General features: G+C 50.0%; 1 protein-coding gene across 3 annotated transcripts in view; it reads right to left on the bottom strand.

The window, feature by feature from the left end:
• The window catches only part of KCND3 (potassium voltage-gated channel subfamily D member 3), a 214,533-nt gene extending 191,873 nt beyond the window's left edge, over positions 1 to 22,660 (bottom strand). For 2 of the 3 annotated variants that reach the window (XM_032155007.2, XM_032155010.2), the window contains exons 1-2: positions 22,577 to 22,660; positions 14,692 to 15,869 (exon numbers count right to left, since the gene is read on the bottom strand). In XM_032155007.2, the coding sequence (XP_032010898.1) occupies positions 14,692 to 15,797 (1,106 nt within the window). In that variant the 5' untranslated portion in view covers positions 15,798 to 15,869; positions 22,577 to 22,660. Of the gene's footprint in view, positions 1 to 14,691; positions 15,870 to 22,007; positions 22,069 to 22,576 lie in introns of those variants that run through there. The other variant, XM_058439466.1, reaches the window with a different exon arrangement.
• Positions 22,661 to 25,830: the final 3,170 nt, after the last annotated feature.

Below are 25,830 nucleotides of genomic sequence, written 5' to 3'. Positions count from 1 at the left end.
CCGACGGACTTCACTCTTCCAGGGCTGGGCCTGGGTCACCCTAAGTCTGTGCCAGGACAGATGTATCATGGATCCTCTTGACACAGAGTCCCCTAATGACTTCCCTGATCTGAGTTATACCTGTCTTCCAGAACTATTTCATAAGAGAACCTTCCAGGTTCTCAAAGCTCTTGTCTTTCTGAGGTATAGAGAAAGTAGATTTGAGTTCAACACAAAGAGGAGGTTGGTGATCACTGACTCTCTCTACCAATGGAATGAACTGCATCAAAAAGGGTAAATTCATGGGGCATGGTTGCTCATGCCTGTAATCCCAGCACTTTTGGGAGGCCAAGGCGGGCGGATCACCTGAGATCAGGAGTTTGAGACCAGCTGGCCAACATGCAGAAACCCCGTCCCTACTAAAAATACAAAAAAAATTTAGCCATGGTAGCGCATGCCTGTAATCCCAGCTACTTGGGAGGCTGAGGCAGGAGAATCGCTTGAGCCCGGGAGGCAGAGGTTGCAGTGAGCCGAGACCGTGCCATTGCACTTCAGCTTGGGAGATGAGAGTGAGAGTCCACCTCAAAAAAAAAAAAAAAAAAGCGGGGGGGTAAACTCCCCATCCCTGGAAATATTCAGGCAGACCTGTTGCCCTCTGCTGGGGAGGATGCTGAAGACAGCCCAGCTCCAAAGGAAATAGCAAACTAGACCCTAAATCTAGGATTTGTGGGGCTTAAGTGTGTGTCTGAGCTCATCCTTTAAAACGCCTCTTTGTCCCAGGGTTAATGTCTTATGCTTTTCCCTCTCCTGGCCCAACGAGAGGCATCCAGGGAGCTGAATTCACGGTTCCCTGCTCTCTCCAAGCACAGCACCTCAGCCCTGTGTGGGTGAGGCTGTTGACCTTGATCTGCGTCCTGCCAGCTCACCGTCAAGTACCCTGTTCACGCACTCTGGGGGAGTCTGCAGGCAGGGCCTCCCAGGCCTCTCTGCAGACTTGCATTTCTGATGGCTGCTTTAGTCAAGGACTCTTTAACTTCTTCTTTGGAGGAGAAGAAATGGGAATAGAAGGACCCCAGTGCGCTACCTTCTTAGGGGCTGGTTCTCCAGGGTAAGGATTATCCAGGCTACTGGGCTAATGACCAGTTTACTTTGGAAAAGTGAGAGATTTAAGCCTTCTGTAGCTAGCTAGTAGGTGAGAATTCATTCAATCCAACCCCCTCACCATTCAGAAGAGGATACTGAGGACTAGAGAGAGGAAGTGACCTGCCCTAGGTCACACGGCTTGCCAAAGCTGGCCCCACACCCACATCTCCTGACTCCCAATCCAGTGGTCTTGCCAGGGTCCTACAGAGCCCCACTCTAGCCAAAGGATTCGGGCAACCTATGTGGTCCAGCTCAGGCATAAAGCACTTAACTCAGAGCAGGGACACAGCAGCCTCTGCTCCTCGGATGAGAAGCTGACCTTACATGGAAATATTCAGAAAGACACACCCAATGCGTGGGGGTGAGAAGGAGGGAGGTGGGCATAATGCTTCATAATCTCTCTGTAAGCCCTGCCCAAATTCTGAGCATGCCAGCTGGGCTGCAGAATTTTTTTATTAATCCACACAACACAATTTTGCTTGCTTGAGACAAGCTTCTGCTGCAGTGAGGAAAGAAAGGAGAGAAGGGGGACTTGGCTCAGAAGGCAGGGGGCATGAGTCCTCAGGTACAAAAATCTCAGGAACTCAAAGCAATTTTTGCAGGCAGAAGAGAAATGGGCCACGGAAGAAGGGAAAAAAGAAAAAAAATCTAGGGTCACATAAGCTGTATTGATCTTCATCTTTCTTGTGCAAAAATGGCATGAAAAAGAATGAGGCCAACAGCTACGACGTCAGAAGAGCCAGCAGAGGAGAAAGTGAGGATCACAACTTATGAAGAAAGATCCATATCTGGTGACTGGGGGTTCCTCAGGAAGGCTGTGAGGCAATGCCTGTCCTGTTACACCCAGGGGTGACATCTCCAGGAGGATCTTCCTCCCCCACCCCCAGCCCCATCTCCGTTATCTCCTGGAACCATAAGTGTCTGCAGGTCAATGCCAGGACCTACTGCAGAGGGGCATATGGCAGATGGGGGAACCTGTGCTCTGTCACGGGCTTCTGACAGGCTCCCCCACCTGGTCCCTAGAAATGTGGGAACTGGCTTCCAGCTCTCTGCTGGCTGGGCTGTGATCTCTCTAGTGGACTAGGAGGGGACCGGCTGAAAGGCTGAGTGATACCCAAAGCCACTGTGGAGTGGGTAGGGACGTCACCAACTCCCAGTCCAGGACACTAGCAACAAGGCTCCCTGGAACCAGAATCTCTCAAGAGCAGGAGATGGCATGAGATTTTAAAAGTTATTATAAAAGATATTTACATAGTATGCATATTTACAGTTTTCCCTCTCAGGCTTTTTTTTTTCCTTTGGAGGAGCAAAAACATGAAGTTTATAATACATGAAAGTTTCCCATTTCCTTCTTTTTTGTTTTCCTTTCCTTTCGCCAGTATGTGCTTCCCCTGCTGGTGAACCACTGCCTGCCTGCCGCAGGTGTCCATGTCCCTGTTGGCCACACAAGCCTCCATGCCCACCCTCGTGTGCCTACTGACCTCGTCTCCCTTGACTCTGACCTTCCCTTTGTCCATTCTTCATCCATTCTGTGTCCACCCTTCACCCTCAGAACCTGTGCCAACAGAGCCCAAGAGTCTTTGGTCCTGGTGTGGTAGGACATTGGGGGCGCATGTATTTTCCTCTCCTATGCTCAAGTCAGAGGCTGTGGAAGGAGATTTCTCCACCTTCCAGGGAAGGCATTTCAGGCTCCGAAATGCCTCCAGTGGCAATCCTGGTGGAAAATGATAGGCGAGAGCAGGCACTGGTCAGCTCAGTGCCAGTCTGAATCCCAGATTCTCCACTGCTCAGTGGGAGGCTCTGAGCAGGCTTCCTCAGCTACAAAACACAGATAATAGTAATACTGCTCTCATATGGTTATCGGGAGAGCAAAATACGTAAAAATAATTAATAACATTATAAAGGCTCAATAGTATTAGCTGTTATTATTGCTGTCGTTGTTGTTAGGGATAATGACAGTCATCTCACATGTCAGGGTGAACCTATTTCTACTCATTCAATCTTCAGTGGAGTGGCAAACAGCTGTTTCTCTACCTTCTGGCTAACAACCCTAAAGAGACTCAAACACAGCTATTAAATCGTCATCTCTGTTGTGGGGCAGCCTCTCTCCATCTCGAAACCAACTGTGGATGACACTTTCCTGGGGGGATGCTGGATGGCTGCCCCTGTGCACTCTCCTGCTGTGACCCCTCGGCTCACTCCACATGCAAGCTAATGGCCTTCACTGTCTCTCCTCTTACCAGCTTTCTCTCTTTTTTTTCATAGCTTTTATTCCGATCTTTCCTTCTCTGTCTCTCTTTTTTTTTTTTTTTTTGGAGACGGAGTTTCACTCTTGTCGCCCAGGCTGGAGTGCAATGGCGTGATCTTGGCTCGCTACGACTTCCGCCTCCTGGGTTCAAGAGATTCTCCTGCCTCAGCCTGCCGAGTAGCTGGGATTACAGGCACCCGTCACCACTCCAAGCTAATTTTTGTATTTTTAGTAGAGACAGGGTTTTATCATGTCAGCCAGGATGGTCTCGAATTTCTGACCTCAGGTGATCACTCACCTAAGCCTTCCAATCCTTCTCATTTTAAACATTCATTTGTTGATCATGTGCTGCTCTTACTAAAAGGTCTGCTTCAGATAATTTGCCTGTTCTGTTCACAGATACGTCTTTGGCCTCCAGCATGATGCCTGTTGCATGGTAGACCCACAACATTTGTTGAATAAACAATCAAATGAATTAATGTATTTAATTTTTCCACCAAAATGATCTTTTAAGGGCCAGCTGAAATGCCACCTCCTCCAAGAAGCCTTCCCTGATCCTTGCCTCCTCCATCTTCTCACACATTCCTGTCCTTGACTCATGCCTCTGACATTGTTGAGCCCAGAAATATATAGCCCTGTGAACACAGGCATTTCTCTTACTGGACTAAAGCTCCTAATGAAGCCAGTGGACTCTAATGAAGTCAAAGGACCTCAGTCTGAACCCAGTAATGCTACTACCATGTGGGAGCTTGGGCACAATGTTTTAATCTCTCATAATCTTCTCATATGTAGAATGGGAACCCAACATCCACCTCAAGGGATTTAGTCCCCACCCCTTTCTCTCTTTGCAGCCCCTCAAATCAACTAGGACTGAGTCATCTTCACAGTGTCAGCTCCATGCATGTTTGCTGAATTAGTGAACCATCACTTCTCCTAGTTTCTTACCAAGGGCCCAAGACAGATGTCTCCTAGAGGGGGCAGGTCACAGAATGCTCCCAGTGATACCAGCGGGTGCATCTGAATTTTTCTCCAAGGGAAAGGAAGGAGTAAATGAGAGAAGTGGTGTCTTAAGTGTCTGGAAGTTCTGCCAAGAGCTTGGCACTGCAAGAACCAGGACAGTGTCACCCACGAAGGCAGTACCATTCTGAAGCAGCATCACCCTTGGACAAGGAGAAATGGTCCTTGGTCTGTGGCCATTTAGACATCATGTGCCATCTACATGCCAATGTAAAGGTCCCTTTATTATTATTATTATTTTAGCAAAGCGCATAAATTCTGCTTTCTTGGGTGGGTACTGTTTGTTTAATAATCATTGCAGAGGCAAAAAAAAAAAAAGCATAAAACAAACAAATGAAAACCCTTGTTTTACTCAGAAACCCAATGTGACGTTTTGGCTTCAGCAGAAACACAGTATAAAAGGGAATTTCCACAGGTGAAGATGAGAGACTGAATCCAAGCTTCAGCAAAGCTGTTCACAGACGGCACCAAAATTCCTACTGGGGGCAGGTGCCAGAGAAGTAGGGCACGAGGCAGGAAATGCTCCCCATGCCCTCTTCTCTTCCCTCCCTTCATCTTTCCCTGGCCAATCTCATCTATTTTTTCTGCTTCAGCTGATGATTTTGGAAATGGCCTGTTTATCCTCTCTCTCCCTGCTAAGCTCCAGACCCATCTTTCCACCTGTCTGCCAACCACCTCAAGGACATACAGGGTTAACTGCAAACACTACAGGTCCAAAGCCAAGCTCACTGGCTCTGTCTTCCCTCTTGACCTCCTGACAACCTGTTCCTTCTCTAAGGAACTCCAACCTCCATACCTCTACTCATGCCAACTCCATACCTCTACTCATCCAGTCTTATAATTCCAGAGTTCTTTTGACTTATCTTCCTGGGTGTCGTTTCATTCCAGTCCTTTCTCTTCTGTTTCATTGCAACTGTCTTAGTCAAGCCTTCTTTACCTCTTACCTGGCTTAATCTTCTGGCTGACTTTCCTGTGTCCAAGGGCTCCCTTCCACATTCATCCAGAAGACAGCTGCCAAATAAATCTTCCTAATCAATACACACTGGACTACCTTTAGTGGTTCCCTAATGCCTATCAAATGAATTCTTTAGCCTAATATTTTAGGCTCTCTGCATCTCTATCAAATCTTTTGTTACTGCTTATCTCTAGCTATTTTCCTATTTGTATATCTTAAACACTAGCAGACCAGCATATTAGTTAAGCTTCCCAAACATCAAGCCCTTTTGCAATTTATTAGTATTTCCCATTTCCACATATCAAAATCCTATTCACCATTGTTGGTCTAGCTAAAATCTCTTTACCATGAAGCCAATTGTTCATTCATCAACAAATGCTTATTAAGCATTTATTCTGTACTCCTGATCTTTTCAGCACATGCCCCATTCTCTCTTGTACACTCTCATAGACATACTCCAATTCCCTACTATATTGACAACTTCTTAGGGACAAGCCTCATGTTTTCTTTATTTCTATATCCCCCAAAATGCCTACTAATATGCCTTGCAAATTCAACTGGATGTTGAATAATGTTTGTTGAATTGAATCAAGATTTGTGCCGTCCATGGTTTTGATATCGTTTAGTTTAATTCTCTTAGTTTTCTTTTCTGCTTAAGTATGCGTGTCCAGAAAGAAGTAAAAATAAACTAATGATACTCCTCAGCAGCTATAAGCCTGTAATTATGGTTAACTCTCGGTTATCCACGCCACTGGAAAAATAGCACTGGAAAAACTCCCACATCAGAATCATAAAAACATTATTTCCATCAGTCTTTGACATGCATTGTTTAGTTTTTAAGCGCTGATTTGCCGTTTTAATTGTTTGGCTGATCAGTTGATATTTGCATTTACAGTCTTTCAATAACTGGTGGGAAATAAGGATGGAAGGAAAGATGGAGGACTATGCCACTGGGAGAAATCCAGTTCAGAGCGAAACATTTACTTTGTACAACCTCGAAGGCAAGGCTCTGGACAGTTAGAACATCATAGGCACTTGGAGTGTGTCAGCAGGGCCCCATGGTTTGGCCATTTCTTTTGGATGACTGCAAAGGGTAGAGATTTCCCAGTCTCCTAAACAGCCCACTCTGGTTTTCATATAAAGAAGATAACAAAGTTCTACTGGGACTTATAAGGTTCTGGGATGGAGGGAGGGCTATGTTTCCAGTACTGTTGGGATTGGAAGTTGCTGGCTGTGCCACTGGAAACCACTGGGTGCAAATCAAAGAAAATGTGATTTGCAATTTTGCAATGATAGCTAGATAATGTAGGGAGGAAGTTCCCCTTTTCCACTTCTGAAGCAAACAAATATCACATGTGGTAGATTCGGCAGCTGCATTAGTTGGGGAAAATTGATGCACATTTCATGTGTCAGGGAGCTGAATCCCAGAGAATGGAGCCAGCCTCCCAGAAAATGGTTTCTTTATATAGTTCCATCCATTTATTGTTTGATTGGACTTTCTGTATATTAAATTCAAGCTGTTCTGCCACTCATGGGTATTATGATGCATCGGCTCAGTGGGAAATAATGAGGGTGATGGGATTTTACAGCATCACATTACAAAGGAGGCGTCCCCGGCCTCATCCATCTCTCCATCAACTAGCTTGTGTATGAGGTGGCACTTATATTAAAACGATTTTTCTGATTCAGTTTAATGACACTCATTCGAGTCCTGACACCCAGAATAAGATTACATGAGCTAAAGGCAATCTTCCTCCATCCAGTCATGGTCAGCAAAGGCTCAGCTATCTTCCCTCTCCAGTCCCCATCTTCCCATACACCCATCATTTGCATTGAGCTAGTTGGAGGGAGGTAGGAGTGGGGAGAAGATGCCTGTGTTCGGGCCGGAGAAAAGCAGGCTGGACAGAGGCTGGAGTCTGAACTTGTTCTGGAGGCTGTGGCAGCTGAGACTTCTGGCAGAAAACTTTGGATACCCAAAAGCATTGTGAGAACTCCTTCCTGCTTGTCACTAGAAGTTGGTTTGAGGTCAATACTGTGCACTTCTTCCAAAGAAATTTCTGGGGGCCTGGTCCCTGTTTCCCAGATTAAAAAAAAATGTGGACATCACTAGAGGATGAACACTTAAGGTATGAGTATTTGGTAGAGTATCAGCTTCCTGGAAGTGGTTGGTTGTGTGCAGAGCCACCTGCCTGAGGACAGCGCGTGGGAGGTGAGGAGACTCAGAGCTAAAAGTCTCTGCTCCTCTCCCTGATGGGAAAGAGCTCCCAGCTACAATGGAGCATGGACAAAAGCCCTGCAATGGCCTGGGACAGGAGCTCCCTCCTGGGTGGGGGAAACAAAAATACTCAAGCAATTACTGAGGGGCATTTCCCTCCTCCCGAAGATGGAAATGCTGCCTTTTATTTATACTATCTTGAGGCAGAATAATTGCTGCTCCTCAGGAGGAATCCCGGTTGTGTTTAATGGGTGTGTTTAAAGAGGGAAACCCAAACAAAACCAAACAGAGAGATACAGAGAGAGACTGGGATTGATTTTGAGGGATTCCAGAAAAGATCTGTGAAATGGGCACCAGCCTAGAAATCCCTTTCCAAAAATTGCAGCAATTTGAATTGCTGAATCAGAAGACAAATTCAATGTGATGCTCCCGGTGTGAAGCACCCAAAAGGCTCAAATCCTACTGGTGTGAATTAATCTTTCCCTTCTCTGCAGCCTGAAGCCCTCTGGCTTCCTCTGCTGCAGCTATCATAGCTGCTGAGTTTTAGAGTGGCCTCTCGGTTTTCATGTCTGTGTCAACACTGTCTTCCTCATGGCAGGGAGCACTGTGCCCAGCCACTTGCCAGGTGCTCAGTAAATGTTGCCCAGGTTGAAAGGAAAGTTCCACCCAGATACAGACGCTGCCTGCTTACTGTCAGCATCAGGCCTACTCTGAGATGCTGATGCTACAACTCAGGTGCTCTGGCTGGTTTGCTACATTCTGGGGTCTCGGCTGCCCCCGGCCTTGGAGCCATCCTGCGAGGCCTTGAGGTTTCTTCTTGTGAAATGCTTCTCCCAGGGGTAGAGAAGATCTTTAGGACTGTGTCTTCTGAGCCAGTCCCCTGTTGTGGGAGCTGGTGAAGCTTGGTGGGAGCAGGACCAACAAGCACTTCCTGAGAAAGCTTCCTGGTGCCTCTACATTCAAATATACGCAGAGTTGCTCACTTCTCCCATTTCCACTGCCACCACCCTCAGTCCCAGCCACCTTGATTTCTTGCCTGGATTATTGTGTTAGCTTCTCTCTTACAAGGTATTTACTATCTGGCAGCCAGAGAAATCCTTTAAAAACGTATCAGTGGCTCAAAACCCTCCAGTGACTTCCCATGCCAAGCAGAGCAAAGACAAAGTCCTTGTGATGGTCATGAGGACCCTACATGAGCTGCTTCCCCTGTTACCTCTCTGGCCTCATCTCCTGGTACTCTCCTGTCTCCTGCTCTTGCAGCTTGACCATTTGGACCTTCTTACTTTTTCAAGAACAGCACACCAAGGCCCCTCCTGCCTATTGGACTTTGCCTGTTGGACTTTGCATTTGCTATTCCCTCTGCCTGGAATGCTGTTCCCCAAGCTATCCTCATTCCTTCATGTCTCTGCTCAAATATCTGAGAGGCCCTTCTTGACCTCCTAACATGAAATAGCAACTATCCCTTGCTCTGCCCAGCCCCCCACACTCAGCACTCCATATTTGTCATATCAGGCTTTAATTTCCTCTGCAACCTGATAAAATGTATTTATTTATTTGCTGTTGGGTGCTGTCCACTAGAAAGTAGGCTCCACAAGATCAGAGACTATTTTCTTCTCTGCTGTATTCCCAGTGTCTAGTAGGTGCTCAATAAACATTTGTTGAGTAAATAACTGAATGGAGAAAAACATCATGGGTAGAGGGGCTTAACTATGGCTCCCCTTCTCCTTATCCCTGGCTCCAGAGTCTGCAGGAAAAAGCGTAGCCAAGTAGCCAAGAGTTGGATGCCAACTTACCTTGCAAGAAAGCCCCAACCCTGCTAAGCCTAAAATCAGAACCACAGAATGCCCTGCCTGGCCTCCCTATCTCCACTCTGTCCACAAATATCATGTCTGACATGATTAGACAGCTAACATTTGGATAGCACATTCATCGGTTCTCATATCGCCAGAAGATGGTTATCAAATGAGAAAACTAAAGCTGTGTAAACAAATGAACCTGTTTGAGTGAACAAATACTTATTGAGACAAACTATATATCAAGCTCTGTGTAAGGCATGAATCATGCATGATCTCTGGAACAGAGAGCTCACATCCTGGCAGAAAGACACATAAACAGCTGAAGTTAACAAAACGTGGCAATGACAAAACAGAGTAATGAAAGGGCTACAAGAGGAGGCAAGAGAAGTGTACCCAGCTCCTGGAGGTGACATGGGGCTGAGTTTGAAGGATGATGTGTATTAGCCAGACACAGAAGCAGAGTGAAGGGTAGTCTCTGGAGCACCAGAAAGAGTGCTCAAGTTCAAAGGAAGAGAACGGGATCTCATGCAATTCATGTTGCCTGAGCCTTACATTGGCTGATGTGCAATCATAGTGCCTGTGTATTCTCAGAGCCTGCCATGCTGCCTGGAGTGTAGGAAGCACTCAATAAACGTTGAACGAATGAAAGATTCCTTGTTGAGATGCAGTTCTGCACCCTCTTTTAAGAATTTCAGCACCAGAGAACTGTCAACAAAGAAATGTCAACAGAGAAATGTCAACAAAGAAAAGGTTTTGAGGTCGTTTGTTCCCAATAGGTGTCCTAAGATCCAAGTCCCCTAGGCAGAGGCCCACCCCCAAGTAGGTGGACACTATTAGCCAGTGTCCTGGGGCCAAGGTGCTTGGGCATTGAGAGGAGCATTGATGGGCTCCGGAGGCAGTAGATAAAGGTGCAGATAAAATTTCAGGTATTTAAGGGTTAACAAAAGCAGATCTCAGACTAGCTCCACTTCTGGCACTGTGGGAAGGCTTATCAAGTACTCCATTCTGTGGTGTGCCTGTACTGATCTCCCAGGCTTAGTCTCCTTGCCTCTTGGAACCTCAGACAGGCCCCTTCCAGGATTATGTTTTAAAGTGAAATGCAAATCACCTGGAGGTGGCTTCCTGCTTGGAAGAAGTAAAAATCAATTCTGTTTTCATTAAAGTGATTTTTGGACACTGTCAAACGCTCTCTCATCTCAGAGCATGGGGTGACAGATAGGCTGCTGGTCTCAATTACATAACTGAGATAACCAGTAGCAGTGAGCCATCTCGTCAGGATCGGACACTGCTCTGGACCCTTCCCTAGGATACCCCAAGAGCAGCCTCATCAAAACCAGGCCGGGAGCTGGCCTCCCATGGTCCTTGTGGATGCTCGCTTGCAAGGCTTTCCTCCCACATGCTCTCCTCCTTCCCAGACCCTATTGAGCTTCCCCCATGGACTGCCTGGGACAATCATGATGCCAAACAAAGTCAAATGAAGTTAAGAAGGGAAATCTGCTTTGAGAGAGTTTACATTACATAATACATTCTCAAAGTAGTTAGGTTGGTCTTATTTAATATTGGGAGTTCTATGTTATCCCTTCCCTCTGTTAACTGAGATAATTGAGGATTTATTTTATTTATAGCATCAATTATGAGGATGGAAATTAAACCTCAAATGGAGCATTTGGGAACTCAGCTGTCAGGGGGCTCAAGGGAAACGTGGGCAGAGCGTAAAGGGTCTTCCCCAGTAGTGCAGGAGGCTGCATAGAAAAGCCATCCTCAAGCCCTGACAGCAGCTGGGCTGTTATTGTTCTTGTGTGCTTAAGGTATTCTGAGATATTAACTAAATGGTAATAATTGGTTCCAGGAGATCCCTCCCTGGAGGACACCTGAGTAACTCATCAATGAGGTGCTGGGAAAGCAGGCAGAGAGGGCAACCAGAGCAGGAAGAGTGAATGCCTTTACTCTGCATATGAGCTCTCCGTGCATCAGTCAGCCCTGCTCTGCAGAAGAGCTGGAGACATTCCCTCTCCAGACTGGAAATAGGAACTCAGGGAAGGACCAGGGAAGGGAGTGTCTGGAGAAAGGAAGAGGTAGATGTCTGCTGGGAGCTGTTGGAAGCAACTGAATGATGGCAAGATATTGGTCCTTGGTATTCCACGGCCACTTGGGACTCAAATGCCAGTGTAAAGAAAAAGATGGGCTTTCTGGAATGGTTGAACAAGGTTACAACTGACCATGAATGTGGTCAGGACAGAAACTAGCCATGGAAGAGGGAAAAGTTTCCAGGGTCAAGTCAGTGAAACCTCCAGTAAAGACAAGAAGATCTCCACAGTACTGCAGGGCAGCCCAGGGAATAGATCAGACACCAAGTAAAGGCTGCTCTCCTCCCTCCTGGGGGTCCAGGGCTGGGGCAGAATACACATATCTGAGGGGGCTGCAGGCTGTGCAGGCTGTACAGGCTGAAATCTTAGATCTACCTTCTAGAGAGGACAAGTAGGTCTAGAAGGGACTGAGAATAGTATCAGGTCAAGCAAATGGAAGAGACACTCCATTCACACTGGCTCATCCACTAAAAAGCATCTTGCCAAGTGCTTGCTATGTATAATCAAGCAACGAGCTTGGTAATGGTGTCAACTGCCAACTCAGGTCAAAGTCAAAGTAGCCTGACCCAGCAATGACCTACACTAGCCAGGATAGAGGGAAAGAAAAAGGTTGCTTTCTCATTACTTATCTGAGTTTAAGGAAGACACTACTAAAGGTTTTCTTTCTTGCCCATTTGGTTCTCCTCCCAGAAGCTAGACATTTAAATGCATGGGGAAGGTAAAACAAACTTGTTCATTGTCAGATGTGGGGTGAGGGAGCTCACCAGGTCCACATTCAGGAAAAGCATGCTTCTCCCTAATGCAGGCACCTTTCCTTTCACCCTCCAGCAGAATCTATCAGTTCCCTCCCAAGAAAGTAAAAATGAGACCAAGATAGTCCACCTTGACGCTGGACTTGCCCCTTAATCTACAGGGTGAATGACAAAAGAAGTCAGCAGTTTCCCTAGAATATTAAAACATGGATTAATCACCATTAATTTCTAAGGCAGTATCTAAACTGCTCAGAAGGAAATGTTTTATTTTTAAAATCTCTGTGTGTCTGGTACAGTGCCTGGCATATAGTACTCATTGGGCTGATGCTTTCTTGACTGGCAATATGACTAGAATAGAATATCACACCCTGAGGCCATAACAAAAAAGTAATAACTGTGAAGGTCTGATTTCTACCTAAGGGCCCTGATGGCATGGGAATGAGTAGTAGGGTGAAAGGAGAAAGGGCATTGGAGCAGCCAGATTGGCATTTGAAAATTAGTTCTGCTCCTTATCAGCTACATGACTATGGAAGTTTATACAATCTCTCTGAGCCTCAGCTCCTGCATCTTTATAGGGTATAGAATTTTTTCCAGCCTTGCAGCGCTGTTGTAAAAACTTAAATAGATAATATATGCAAAGTTCTTAGTACACTGCCGACATATAGTAGACAATCATATGCTGTTATACTACTAATAAAAAGTAATGAGCAGGTGGCTATCAGCATGCCTGTTTTCCTCCACATAGCTATCCTGAAGGATCTCTCTGGTGTCATGAATCCCATCAAGGGGCATCTGAGGGCACTGGGCAGTCAGAGCCACATCAGGAGCTTGACTAGAAGTGGAAGTGAGACGTCCGGCCATGGGTGAGGTCCCCTTCAGGAAGGTGAAGGGATAGCTAAGGTCAGCCTAAAAGGGATAAAGACGACCTCTTGACAGCATAAGCTCTCCAGCCCATTTTATCCCCAAAATACCCCACTGTGCCAAAAAGCCCACATCTGCCACCTGAGACAAGAGAAACAAGGTCAAATGACCAAACATTCTTATCCACTCTGGGTGAGCAGCCATTTGAAGAGTGTGTGTATGTGTGTGTGTGTAGGGGGGGGCGGGCAGGGGTTGGAGTGGGAGGAAGGGGCAGGGTGGTTCTGTCAGACAGATGAGAAGTAAAGGGAATGCCCCAATCAAATGTGGCCTTCGCAAATGGATGGTGACACCCTTGCTCTTCCCCTTGCTACTCCCTCCCTCTCGTGTGTGGCAGAATGACAAATGTAATCATTTTAAAAGGTCTCGTCACCTGCTCAGTCATTCCCAATAAGCATACGCAGCACTATGGAAAAACCGACACTACCGCCTCCGGGTTTCGGCCAGGAAAAAAAAAAAATCAAATCACCAGGACACCACCAACCGAATCGTCAAAGACAAAATAAAAAGCTTCATGAATTCTCCATCAGCAATATAATGCTTCCTAGCCTAAGCAAATATGACCCAGTATACGAATTGTGGAGAGATTTTGCATTAGGCTCCATGGTTTCTAATAGCTGAGGCAGAAACTCCTAAGAAATCTATGTTTCCATAAAGCCACCTTTATTGGCTCTAATCCTGTTAGGGTGAAGATTGTAATCTCCTTCCTGAGCCCCCTTCCTCTGATGGAAAGCTTCACATCCCAGCATCATGAATACATTTCTGTGACCTCAGCTGGAGAGGGGACCTCGGAGAGACGGAATTACCGTGACCTCACTGAGCACCTGTCCCTCCTTCTGATGATATTGCTGCTTCTGTGTCTGACCACATGATCCATTCAGACCATCTCACAGTCACCCAGGTCATTTAATCACTGACTCAGACTAAGAAAGGAAGACTGATACTGCTTTAGAAAGAAAGAATAAACCAGGTGCATCACTTTGCGGAAAATCCAGCTTCAGAGTCACTTAGAGAAAGTCTGCTCAGAGCTACTGAACCCTTGAGTGTCTGTGGCAGCACAGGAGAAAAGCACAACAGATGGGAAAATGGCCTGCAAAATATACTACAAAGAAAAAACGCAGAAAGGATCCAAAAAAGAGTGCTCTTGGTGTCTTCTGGTAATGGACATCTGAACCCTCCGAACTTCTCAACGGTCCCCTCCCTTCCCAACCACTGCCCTGACCTTCTCCCCATGCAGCCCCATATATGGGCAGGTGCATATATGAATGCAGACATCACCTCATCCCGAGACTTCACACGCACACAAGGCATGGCTGAAAAAAGAACTGGTGACTTAATTTTCTTAGCTTTATAAAACACATGCCCCCACCTCAAAAAGAAAACTCAATTCCCAGCAAGCTACCACCCCCAAACAGATCACTCATGGGCTTTCCCCTTGGGATACAGCAACTTCCCCTGCCCCCAACACTTGGGTAAGGGACTCCCTCCTCCTCTCCCCATGGTGACACCATCCAAGGTTTCAGAAGCCATCCAGCTGCCCTCCAACCTCCGTCCTGGTTTCATCCACCAGCGCTGACTTACCCCAGTGTGGTCATGGTGACAATGGTGTACCAAAACGAGGCAGGGATGCTTGTGAACTTGCTGGCCGAGGAGCCCTTCTCGGCATAAAACATCACAGTGGCAAAGATGATGATGGCCATGGTGAGGGAGAAGAGGAGAAAGCCCAGTTCGGAGGCACAGCTCTTCAGTGTGTAGCCCAGGATCCGCAGGCCCTGGGAGTGGCGGGAAAACTTGAAGATCCTGAAGACGCGGAAGACCCGGAGCGTGACGAAGGCGCCGGACACGTCCTCGTTGTTGGTCATGACCAGGCCGATGTAGTAGGGCATGATGGCCACCACATCGATGATGCTCATGACGCTGCGGATGAAGCGGTAGCGGCTGGGCGCCGCGAAGAGCCGCAGGAGGTACTCCACGGTGAAGATCATGACGCACGCCGTGTCCAGGCAGAAGAAGGCCACCGAGTAGCGCTCCCCGCACGGCAGCTCCTTGCTGCCCGGGACCGTGCCGCATGGCACCGTCTCCACCACGTTGGTGATGACCGAGACGGCGATGAAGAAGCCAGTCACGTAGTAGAAGACCAGGGCCAGCGTGCTGGTGTGGGGGTTCTCGAAGGCCCGCCACATGGTCTGGCGGAAGCTGAGCGAGGGCATGGACTCCTGGTTGTTCTCCGAGTCGTTGTCGTCCATGAGCCGCTCGGCGTTCTCCCTCTTGCGGTCCTTGTACTCCTCATAGCAGCAGTCCCCGATGATCTCCGGGAGGATGCCGTAGAAAGCCAGCTCATCGTCGTAGGCAGAGATGCACTCGTAGCGCGGGTAGTGCAGCTTCCCCGTGCGGTAGAAGTTGAGCACGCAGCGGAACACCTCGGGGTCCCGGTCGAAGAAGTACTCCTTGGTGTCCTCGTTGAAGAAGAACTCCTTCTCCGTGCTGCCCAGCAGGGTGTCCGGGTAACGCTCCAGCGTGGTCCTCCAGGTCTGGAACCTCCGCCCACTAACGTTGAGGACGATCAGCTCATCCTGCCGCTTGTTCTTGTCGGCCGGGGCCAGGGGCATGGGGCAGTTGGCCACCGGCATCCACCCGATGGCCGCAGCCCGGGCAAAAGGCAGCCAGGCCGCAACTCCGGCCGCCATGGTGACTCCAGCTCTTGGGCCGGCAGCTGCGTGGACGCTAGGCACACCAGCTTGGAGTTAGTTCAGCAAACCCTGGGAGACAGGAGGGGAGAGAGAGAAGGGGTGAGTCCATATTGACTGGCAGGTAAGAAATGGGACACAGGAAAGGATCACTGGTGAGTGAAACGGCCAAAATCTCCAGGGCAGATTCATAAAACTGAAATCCCCACCACAGAGAGGGGACTTGATTCTTTGCCATCCAGACACTGGGAGAACACCTAGCTCCTGGAGCTCGGCAGGGTGGGATCGCCAGATGTTGCTGACTGCCTGACAAATCCTCAAGTTCCAAGAGGGCTCAAGAGCATTTGGAGGGAAGGCCTCTTTAGCAGGAAGATCTGGCAAGACGTGGGTAATAATCAACTCTGAAAGGTTATGGCGTTATTACCGATTTAAACTGGGAGAGGGTAAATGAGTTCTCATTAAATGAATTTAAAAGTGGGATAAACATGCTAATTTTTATTTCACTCTTTCACCCACTGGGGTAATGAGGAATGGGGTGTAGATGAGGGAGATCAGGTAAACAATTATTTCTACTCCTCCCTAGTGAGGAGGAGGCTGGGGCTGCCCAAGTCCAGAAAATTCTCTGAGATGGCAGGTGACCACCAGGATTGGTGAGGTTCTGTCCCCAACTCCCATGGAGAAGGCTCTCCCTGGCAAAGTGCTACTCTGCGGGACACTCAGCCCCTACTCCTTGCCCTAGCAACCTAGTATCAAATTTTTCCCCTCAGACCCTCAGAGCCATGATGGAAAGACGTGGGAAAGGTTGTGGGGCCGGGCAGGGTCTCTTTCCCTGCTCTGTGAAAGGTGTCTTGGCTTCTTGGTTCACCTGACTTCCATGCATCGTCTCTTTCCCTCCCCAGAGGAAGCTGATCAGCGCTCACTGCCGTCCCTAGATTCCTCTCCTCCCGTCTCCATCTGCCCACCATCCATAGCTCCCTCAGGTTATATAACAACACTCCTTCCCATGCCAGCCTCTCTCACCTGGTCCCCACTCCACCCTCAGAGATTTTTCCACAGCCAGGCCACCCTGTCCCTTCACCTCTCTAAACCACACTGCATAAGCACTTCCCCATTACCTGTGTGGACAGAGGGAGCAATGGCATGGAGAATTATATTTGGCTTTGGGAAGCAGATTTACCTTCCCAAATCTGGCTTTTTAAAGATGATAGTGAAATCACTCTGCAGTCCCCAAATGTATACCATCTGTGGGAAGGCATGTGGTGACACGGAAACACACGTAAAAGAAATTGGAAATTGTCTGGGGTTGACACACTCATCTCCACTAATCCTAAACTGATCACACAGAACAAATCCTAACTCAGAATTATTTGGGCCCTCTGGAATTCAGCTGCTGTGATTCTATGTTTAAATAAACGAGGAAGAGGTAAGTCTTGGAAATTTTTTTCTGTTACATGAAGACTTGTAATGGGAGTTGATCTTCATCTCTCCCTATAAACCTGCTTCACCTTCTCCTGACTCGCAACTCTTTGAGGTTTTTCAGATCTCTACCTCCCTCAAACTCCTGAGCTGCCACTGGACTTTTCTGCTCAGATGCCTCTGAAGTGGACAGGTTTAAACAGAACCTGCCTCCTTGTAAAAAGCTGCTGTTTGCCTTTTCTTCATGACGTCCCTAACCGCAGGGCTGTCACCTTGACCATTTTTCTCTAAAGAGTTGCCAAATAATAGGCAATAGCTCTTACTGCCCTCATGAAGGCCGAAACTCCCTCTGGCCTCCTTCCCACGGGCCTTCTTGTCTCTCACTCTCACACCCCACCCGGTTTCTCCTATTCCCCTGAAATCCATTCTGCGCAGTGTTATCTCCCTAAAGCAAGGTTCTGATTGTACTTTACCCCACAACCTGCAAAATAAAGTCCAAACTCCTTGGCCTGGCATTCCAGCATTCCCACAAATAGATCCTAGCTTCATACTCCAGCCCAATGGCCCAGGCACCCGTCCTAGTCTCCAGCAATAAGACCAAGACCTGCTCATGGACAGACCCTGGGGAGGTGTGCCTCTGGACCACTTCTCCCTCTCATGAGAATATCCTTCCCCTGGACCCCTCCTATTAGAATCCTACCTATTCATTACCCTCTCTGCGATGCTTCCTCCTCTCCTCACTATGAGATTCTCTTCTTCCTTTGGGCTCTTGACTTGTTGTTTGCCCTCTTCCCTAGCACCTATCACCCTGCAGCTAGGATTACACACACTTTATATATATCTTATCAACAATAATGACCAACAATTGAGCACTTATGCTATGCAAGGCATTACACTAACTGTCTTCCATGGATTATCTCATTTAACCCTCACAGCAACCCTAGGAAGAAGAGTCTGCTGTGTCCCCCATTTCATAGATAAGGAAAGCTAAAGCTTACTGAGACGTAGCAGTCTGACAAACCCAAAGCGGCAGAATAGGGATTCCACCTCAGGCAATCTGCTGAGGGCTGACGGTGTGCCAGGCACAGTACCACACGCTTACATGGAGCATCTCAAGAGATCCCACCAACAACCCTGAGGGGTAGACACCACTGTAGGCCATGTTTTGCCTACAAAAGAAAGATGAAGCATAAGGAGTTGTAATAATTGTCTAAAGTATGTAATAAGTAGGCAGCGCCATTAAACCCAGGCAATCTCAATGTGGAGTTCAAGAGTACAGCCAGACCACTCCCCAACTTTCCCTATCCCACACTAAGCTCTTTCGGGCAAAGGCCAAGATGCCTCCACTTTTGTATCACAACCTAGGAGGCAGCACAGTGCACTGCATCAGTAGTGCTCGAGCTGGGACCCCTGGTTTTATATGTGCCATTTTTTTTTTCCCATCAACTTTACTCTATGCCTTGCTAATATATTTCAGGGGTTCCCAAGGGTGAGCGTTCTCTCTCCAAACAGAGTAAAATCTGAAGACAGATCTGAAGCAGAAGAATCCAATTCAAGTATCTGCCTCTGACTCACTCAGTCGAGTTTTCTACAGAAGCCAATCTCTGCCTCAGTTTCCCCATCTGCATGCTAAAGGAAATTGTCACAGGTCCCTTCTCTCCCTAATAAAGGGAGGTTGAGTCAGATGCTGCAGAAGATAATAGGAATGACAATGACATTTCCCGTAAGTGTCACTGCTCAGAGAACAGAAAAACAGCATAGGCCTGATGAGCTCCTGATTACTGGAACTGAGGAACTGAGGAAAGAATGGAGGTCATTCATGCATGGCAGTGGGTAATCCACATGCTACTGATAGAAGAGTCAGGAACACATCCTGCATTGTATTTCTTTCTGGGAGAAATTTACCCTTCTAACTATACTTTGTTTAGGATTAGGAGACTTAGTAGTTCCTCAGCATGCACTTAGCTAGGATTTAAGGGGCTAGGGATGTTTGAGAAGCAAGCCCACAAGTTCAACTGTGTTCACAGGTGATTCCAATTCAGAGTTGGTTAACATTTATTGAACACTGACCATGCTCTGGACACTGCCTGAGACACTTTTACATACAACATTTAATTTATTCCCACTAAAATCCTATGATAAAGCCTTTTCTGCCCAAAGGTTACAGGTAAGGAGAAGGAAGCTCAGAAGTCTCTTTCAAAGTGGCTAAGTTCTGTGTATATGGTAGCTGACAATTTTCAAATAGACCATTGATCACCTCACTGCCAAATGGCTTTCCTGATCTAGGTGTTGCCCAATACTGATGTTCCCAACAGAAGACAGCAAGATGCAGAGATTCCTTTCCCTGTCTTCCCCAGGCAGCAATGAGCAAGGGCTCATGAGGCCTTGCAATTCCAGTTTCAATCCCATCCTCAATTTGTGAAAGCAAGCCATGATCACCCTCTGGGCCTCAGAGTCCTCCTCTGTAAAATGAGAAGAATTGGACAGGAACGTGACAAAAGACCCTTTGGCTCAAATGATCCCTGATTCCACTGGATCCAGGACATCAAGTCAATAGCTTAGGTCTCATTGGGACCTCTTAATGACAATCACCCATGCAAAGAAGGAAGTAGAGCATCTGGGCTTATTGCTGTGAGGATGGAGTTAGCCTGAGCCTCAAGGTAGCAAAGGGAGTTCTGGGAATTCCTGCTGAGGCTGGTGTTCAGCACAGGGCACACAACCTGTGTCACTTGGAAACCAGGGGCAATCCAAGGCCTAGTGCACCCACAGAACCCTGGCCACCTTCCTAGAGGGTAAAGGAGACCAAGCTCCCAGACTCTGAGCCCTGGACCTTTGACCCTTAACATCCTGTTTTATCCCAGGATAAAGCTCAGAAAGGCAGAATCTTGAGGGGGTTCAAGAGGCAAAAAGTAAGAGATCACTGAATCAGAGGCACCCTGTGGAACCCTGTGTGGCCAGACACACAGTTCTGCCCCCTGAAAGGGTGATGCCCTTCCCCTTTCATTCTCCTAGTCCTGCTCTACCCTGATTCTCTAATGCCAGGTACCTGCCCCTGCCAAGCTGAGTCCCATCACCTTCTCCTCTCTACCCTAAGCCAATCTCCAAGGACCACCAGTGCTTTACAAACTGCTTTCAGATGAATAATTGAGAGCTCAGGGGAAGGAAAAATTAACCCCTCCCTATCTTGGGACCATAAAAGCTTCTGGTCCCAAGGCCAAATGTTTACCCCATGCGTGAATCCAGGGCAATCTTCCTAAAGAAGGCCAAGCAAGCACCAGGCTGTCTCCAGAGGCTCAGCCCCTGTCCCCCTGGTAAAACATACCAAAAAAGGAGCAATTACCCCATTGTTACTTTCTCTGTGTGTGGGGGTTGGGAGGTGAAAGGGGAGGACAAGTGTCCCACCAGATACCATACCTAAGGCCACACTGGCCATACCCACCCCACAACCCTGCAGGAATGACCCACTCAAGTAGGCCTTCTCCATGGCTCATACAGCAGCGTTCGCCCCCTGACAGGAGCCAACACCTTCTGGAGCTGGCCTGGGTATGAATTCCTGCAACAGGCACAACAGTGCGGCCCCATTTCCAGCCAATGGCACTGCACATGCCTCAAATGCCAAGGTTTTACTAGGACGTGGACGCCTTACAAATGAAAAATCTGAAGCTATTTTTGTTTTTGGCAGAAGAGTTTGACAGTGGGAAAGATAGGGGGTGGGGGGAGGCTGGAAAAGAGACATTCAAGACAGGTAAGCTCTGAAATGAAAAAGGTGACAAATCCTGGCAAAGGGAAACATTTTCTCCTGCTGTAAAAAGTCAGTTACTTCATTAAACAGCTTCTATTTTGGAGGTAAAAGGCCAAAAGGGGGTGGAGTGACCAGACAGCTTGTCCTGGGGTTTGACACCTAGCTGAGTACAGGCATAAGGCAGCAAAAAAAAGTCATGTCACCAAGGTCTGTCCTTCAATGACCTCAGTGGAGAGCCTCTGGAAACTTACTTTCCACAATCTCACATCACATCCCCTAGCTCAGAATGGGACTGGTGTGGGGGCAGAGGAAGGTGCCCATGACCCAGAGGGCTTCTCCTGTGTTCACAGGATTTTGGTAGGCAAAGCATGAAACTGACAAGGTGAACCAAGCTGGGGATCCTTGGGGGACAGGCTTGGGACACACACACAGATCCTCTTCTCCAACAGTGCCACTCCTAGGCTAGCCAGGGCACTTTCCTGAACTCTTTTTCTCCAGCCTCCTCAAGAGCAAAAGGGAACAAGCTACTAACCTCTTTCTCTGGGGGGTCCCTTGTATACTTGCATTTTGTTGCATTCAAGTGGAGACGAGGAAAAAATAAACACAACAGTTCCCTTCCTGTGTGCCAACAGGTCCACATGGGGAAATGTACACATGCTTTGTATTGAATTCGTGGACACCCAGGAGCCCTTTCTACAGACGGTAAACATACATGCTCCCTCGAAGTAAGGTAAACAAGGCATACATTTAACCATCACGTACATTCATGCAAAATACAGCAACGCATGCCTGGTCTTACAAACAGATCGCATTGTGCCTAGGACCCCAAGAAAGTTCAGACGCTCTCTCTTAAGAAATACGGACCCTTTTTCTTGCAGTGCGATTTCAGGTCTGGAACCTCAGCCTGTTGCTGACATACCAGGGCTGCCCGGGATAAAAGCAGAACATCTTGGATCCTATTCAAATGTCAACACTAAGCAAGCCCAGGAATTTAGTTGAGTCCAGGTAACTTTGCCCAGTCCCTTCCCGTCCCCCACCTCCAGTGTAAACACCTCGCAGAGTGAGTCTTTCGATCCCTCTCCCCGGGGCCGCGACGGCCCTTGGCGTCACGTAGAGACCTTTCCCAGAGCTCGCGGGGTGGAAGCGGCGTCGGGCAGGACCAGATGGACTGGCCCCCAGCCTCTGGTAGACACACTGCCGGCTCGCCAGGCTGGAGAACTTTGCGAAGCGCCCCAAACCGCTCCGGGTTTCCACTTTCAGCCATTTCTCTCCTTTTCCCCTCACCAAGAGCGGGGACGGAGCAAGCTTTCGCCACCTGTCTCTGGCACCCGCCGAGGGAAGACAGGCCAATGGAAAGAGGGCAGAGGTTCACACCCCACCCCGGAACCCCCGCTCCTGGCTGCCCGGAGGTGGCTCCACAGCCCGAGGGAACCGACGCCCCCGGGCCGGCTGCCTTCTCCCCCACGGCACGGGCCCCACCCCCAATCCTTCCGGCGCCCCAGCGCCCACCCACCCGGGCGCGGGAGTGGGAGGGTGCGGCGTGGGCAGCCGGAGCAACAGGCGTGGGAGCAGCACTCCTCGCACTTCCTGGCTCCAGAAGGCTCGGTCGCGTCCCTCTTACCTTCCGCGAAGCCAGCCCGGGCCCCGCGCCCGGCGCCCCGCGCGCGAGGAAGCTGCGGCCGGGAGCCGGGGCCGCGGAGGCGCCGAGCGCCCAGCAGCCGCCGCTCGCGCGGCTCCTCCTCGCCAGCGAAGTCTCGCTCGCTGCCTCCCTCGCTCGGTCGGTTCGTGCGTCCGTCCGTCCGTGGGGCCCTCCCTCCCCCGCCGCCACTGCCGCCGCCACTGCCGCCGCCACTGCCGCCGCCGCCGCTGCCGCAGCCTCCGCCGCTCCAGCCCCGGCTCGGCAGCGCGTCCCCTCCCCGCCTCGCCGCTCCGCTCGCGGGCTCGCGGGCTCCCTCGCTCGCTCCCTGCCCCCGCCGCTGCCGGCGCCGCGCCGAGCGGAGCCCGGCCGGCCACGGGCTGCCTCTCCCGAGGTCCCTTTCCCGAGGGGGGAGGTGGTGGGGGCGCGGCGCAGGCGGGGCGGGGAGGAGAGGAGAGTCCGGGGGAGGCGGCAAGGCTGCGCCCTCCGCTCCCTTCCGATCCCCGCGGGCCCAGCGGCCCGAGGCCGGGCCGGAGAGCGCCGAGCCGCCAGGCAGCGGAGGGAGAGAGGGGGAGGACCCGGAGTCTCGCCGCGGGAGGGTGCCCAGGTCGAGGGCGTGCGAGGGGGAGTGACTCCGCGCGCGAGGGTGTGTATGAGTGTGAGTGCGTGTGTGTGTGGAGAGGGGCGCGCGCGTGAGCGGGGGGTGGGGAGACGAGGCAGAGCCTAGTGCGTCTCCCCGGGCGAGTGGAGGAATCCTAGGGTGTGCCTGGAGGTGGCGGAGTGTACCGACGCGGGTGTGAGCGCGTGTGCCAGCGAGGGTGGGCACGGGGGTGAGCGTGGCAAGGTGAGCTGGGTTTGGGGGTGGGGGAGGAGCAGGGAGTACGGCGTGAGCGTAAGTTCGGGGGCGTGTGTGTCTGGGGACCCACGGAGAGGTGGCAGGGAGGGCCGGCGTGTGCACGCGTGGGGTATGTGTGCACCTAGCTGTGTGTCTATTTCTCGCTGACTGTCCACAGGGCAGCAGCACCTGCTTGAGACCAAGCCCGGCGACCTGGCAAGGTGGGGCCCCCTACCGCGCAAGCTTTGCGGCTGGTCCCCGGCTCTCAGCTCCGAAGGCAGAGGCTGAAGAGGTACCCGGGGGACACACTGCCTCTAACCCCACTTATGAGCCGCTCTCCTCTCGGAGGGCGAAGGCACCATCGGAAGGTCAAGATTCGCCCTCCTCTCCCGCCACGTCTACCCACTACCCAGACCGGGAGTCTGGACTTGGGAGCGTGAACTCTCACCCGAGCCGGTCCCCTTACAACTGGAGCCCGCCCAGCCCCTCAGTCCCTCCCTGAAGCCGGTGGGTCACCACTGCCCCGTGCCTCGTCGACCCAGGATGGGGAGTGGGAAGGTCAGCATGTGCCCACAGGGCCAGGTGTCCGGCCCAGATTCCCACCCTCAGGGCGGCGGCGCCCAAAGGGCACAGTCCCAGCCGCTGGGCGGACCCGCGGCTCCGGCTTTCCCGGTGTCTCCAGCCTAGGTGCCCGGAATCCTGGATCTCGGCCTGGCGCTCCGGAAGCGAGGCAGCTCCGTGCCCCAGCAGGGACGGGGAACGTTTGGCTTGAGACATCACATTTCTGGGTGTGGAGAGGTGGGTGCCGAGGCAGAGAAATGCAAAGTGCGTTGTGACCGCTGGAGTGTTCTAGACTGCGAGGGTGTTCTAGACCCTAGGACAATTGTAGACCCAGGGCTGGAAAAGGACCTCCCTGAATCCGGAACGGGGCTTCTGGCTTGTGAGAACCCCTAGCCCTCTTCCAGATGAAGGAGTGGAAGTCGGTAATTGTGGTCTGGGCCCTTGTGGGCCCCTGGCACCTTGGAGTCCCTCATTCACTCACTCTCACATTTTCCGGAGTCCCCTTCAGTCTGTCAGTTTGAAAGGTACACAATTGGCCCTTCAGGAGGTGGGCGTGGGCTCCATTAGCGTTTGCCAGGAGTCCCGGAGCTGTGTGGGATTTGCATACAGTAATAATGATTAACAACACTGCCACTCCCTGGCAGACAGGGGAAGAATTCAGGGAAGGCCCTGGCGCTGCTCCCATCTCCCTCCTCCCTTCCCTCTGGGGAAGGGCTAATTTTCTGGCAACCGCACTCCTCAGTTGCTCTGACCCCTGGGAGAAAGTGCCTCAGGTCCTGGGTGGTCACTACTCAGGAGGCAGGGGCAGTTTCCTTCAGTCCTCCATCCCATGTTCAATTCGGGAAAGTGAAACCCATATTTTATTTCTGCCCAGGTTTGAATTCCTGTACATTCTCACTGTTGTTTAGCATCTTGGAGGCAGCTCAGGGGTTGAGTCTGCCTCAATGTTTGGAGGCTTCAGGAGACAGTTGGGCACATCATTTCTCCTCAGAAAGTCAACTAATGGGACAGTTGTGGCCTCCTGAGACTCGTAAGCTCCGTTTGAAGGCCAGACACTGGTCCAGACACCTGCCCCCTCATTCCTCATAAGCTTGTAACTCATTGCTTAAGAGTGGTAGCTGTAGACTATTCTCTCCTTTCTGTCTTAACCATCTAGGGAAAATAGGAAAGACTGGGATTTCTAGTCTAAGCCAGTGTGGGTTTTGTTTACCAGCCCTTCCTACAACCAGGTGATCTGCAAAATGAGAGCAAGCGATGGGGAGAAAGGAGGCCCCTTGACTCGGGCAGCTGAAGTAGTCCTACTGCCCAGGAGACGCTGTCCCTCCCACAAGTCCCAGTCATCTATTGCATCTTTCCAGCACTGCCTGTCCTCACCTTCCCACTCTGCCTCTGGTCCTGGCCTGGCCGGGATTTTCACTTGCTTTTCCCCCATGACACGGCCGCTTTTCCTTTAACTCTCAGCTTCTATTTAAAAAGCTAATTTGGGAGCTTGTCGATGCTCCCAATTCAGACATTTTAAATAGGAACTGAAAGTCAGGAGCTGCCAGGGCACTAGACTTCCTCCCGTTGCCACCAGCACAGCTGAGGCATTTGTTCAGTCACTCCTCTGGCCCTGGCCGTGTGTGTCTGTGTGTGTGAGCACCCGCGAGCTCAGGGTGTATTTCAGGCTATCTTTTCTATTTAAAGACGGTGCTCCTATGGATGACTATTCTTTCTCTCTGTGTGTGTCCTTTCCAAGCTGTGCATACATGAGGATTCTTTAGTCCCGTGGCTCTGGCCGGTATTTGCAAAGCTTGTCACCGTGTGGACTGTGAGGGTAATAGGGAGCCCAGCTCAAAGTCGG

This window comes from Hylobates moloch, unplaced genomic scaffold (assembly GCF_009828535.3).
Source record: "Hylobates moloch isolate HMO894 unplaced genomic scaffold, HMol_V3 SCAFFOLD_5, whole genome shotgun sequence".
Lineage (NCBI taxonomy): Eukaryota > Metazoa > Chordata > Mammalia > Primates > Hylobatidae > Hylobates > Hylobates moloch.
Note: the sequence above shows the minus strand (reverse complement) of the source record. Positions and strands in the feature narration are given on the sequence as shown.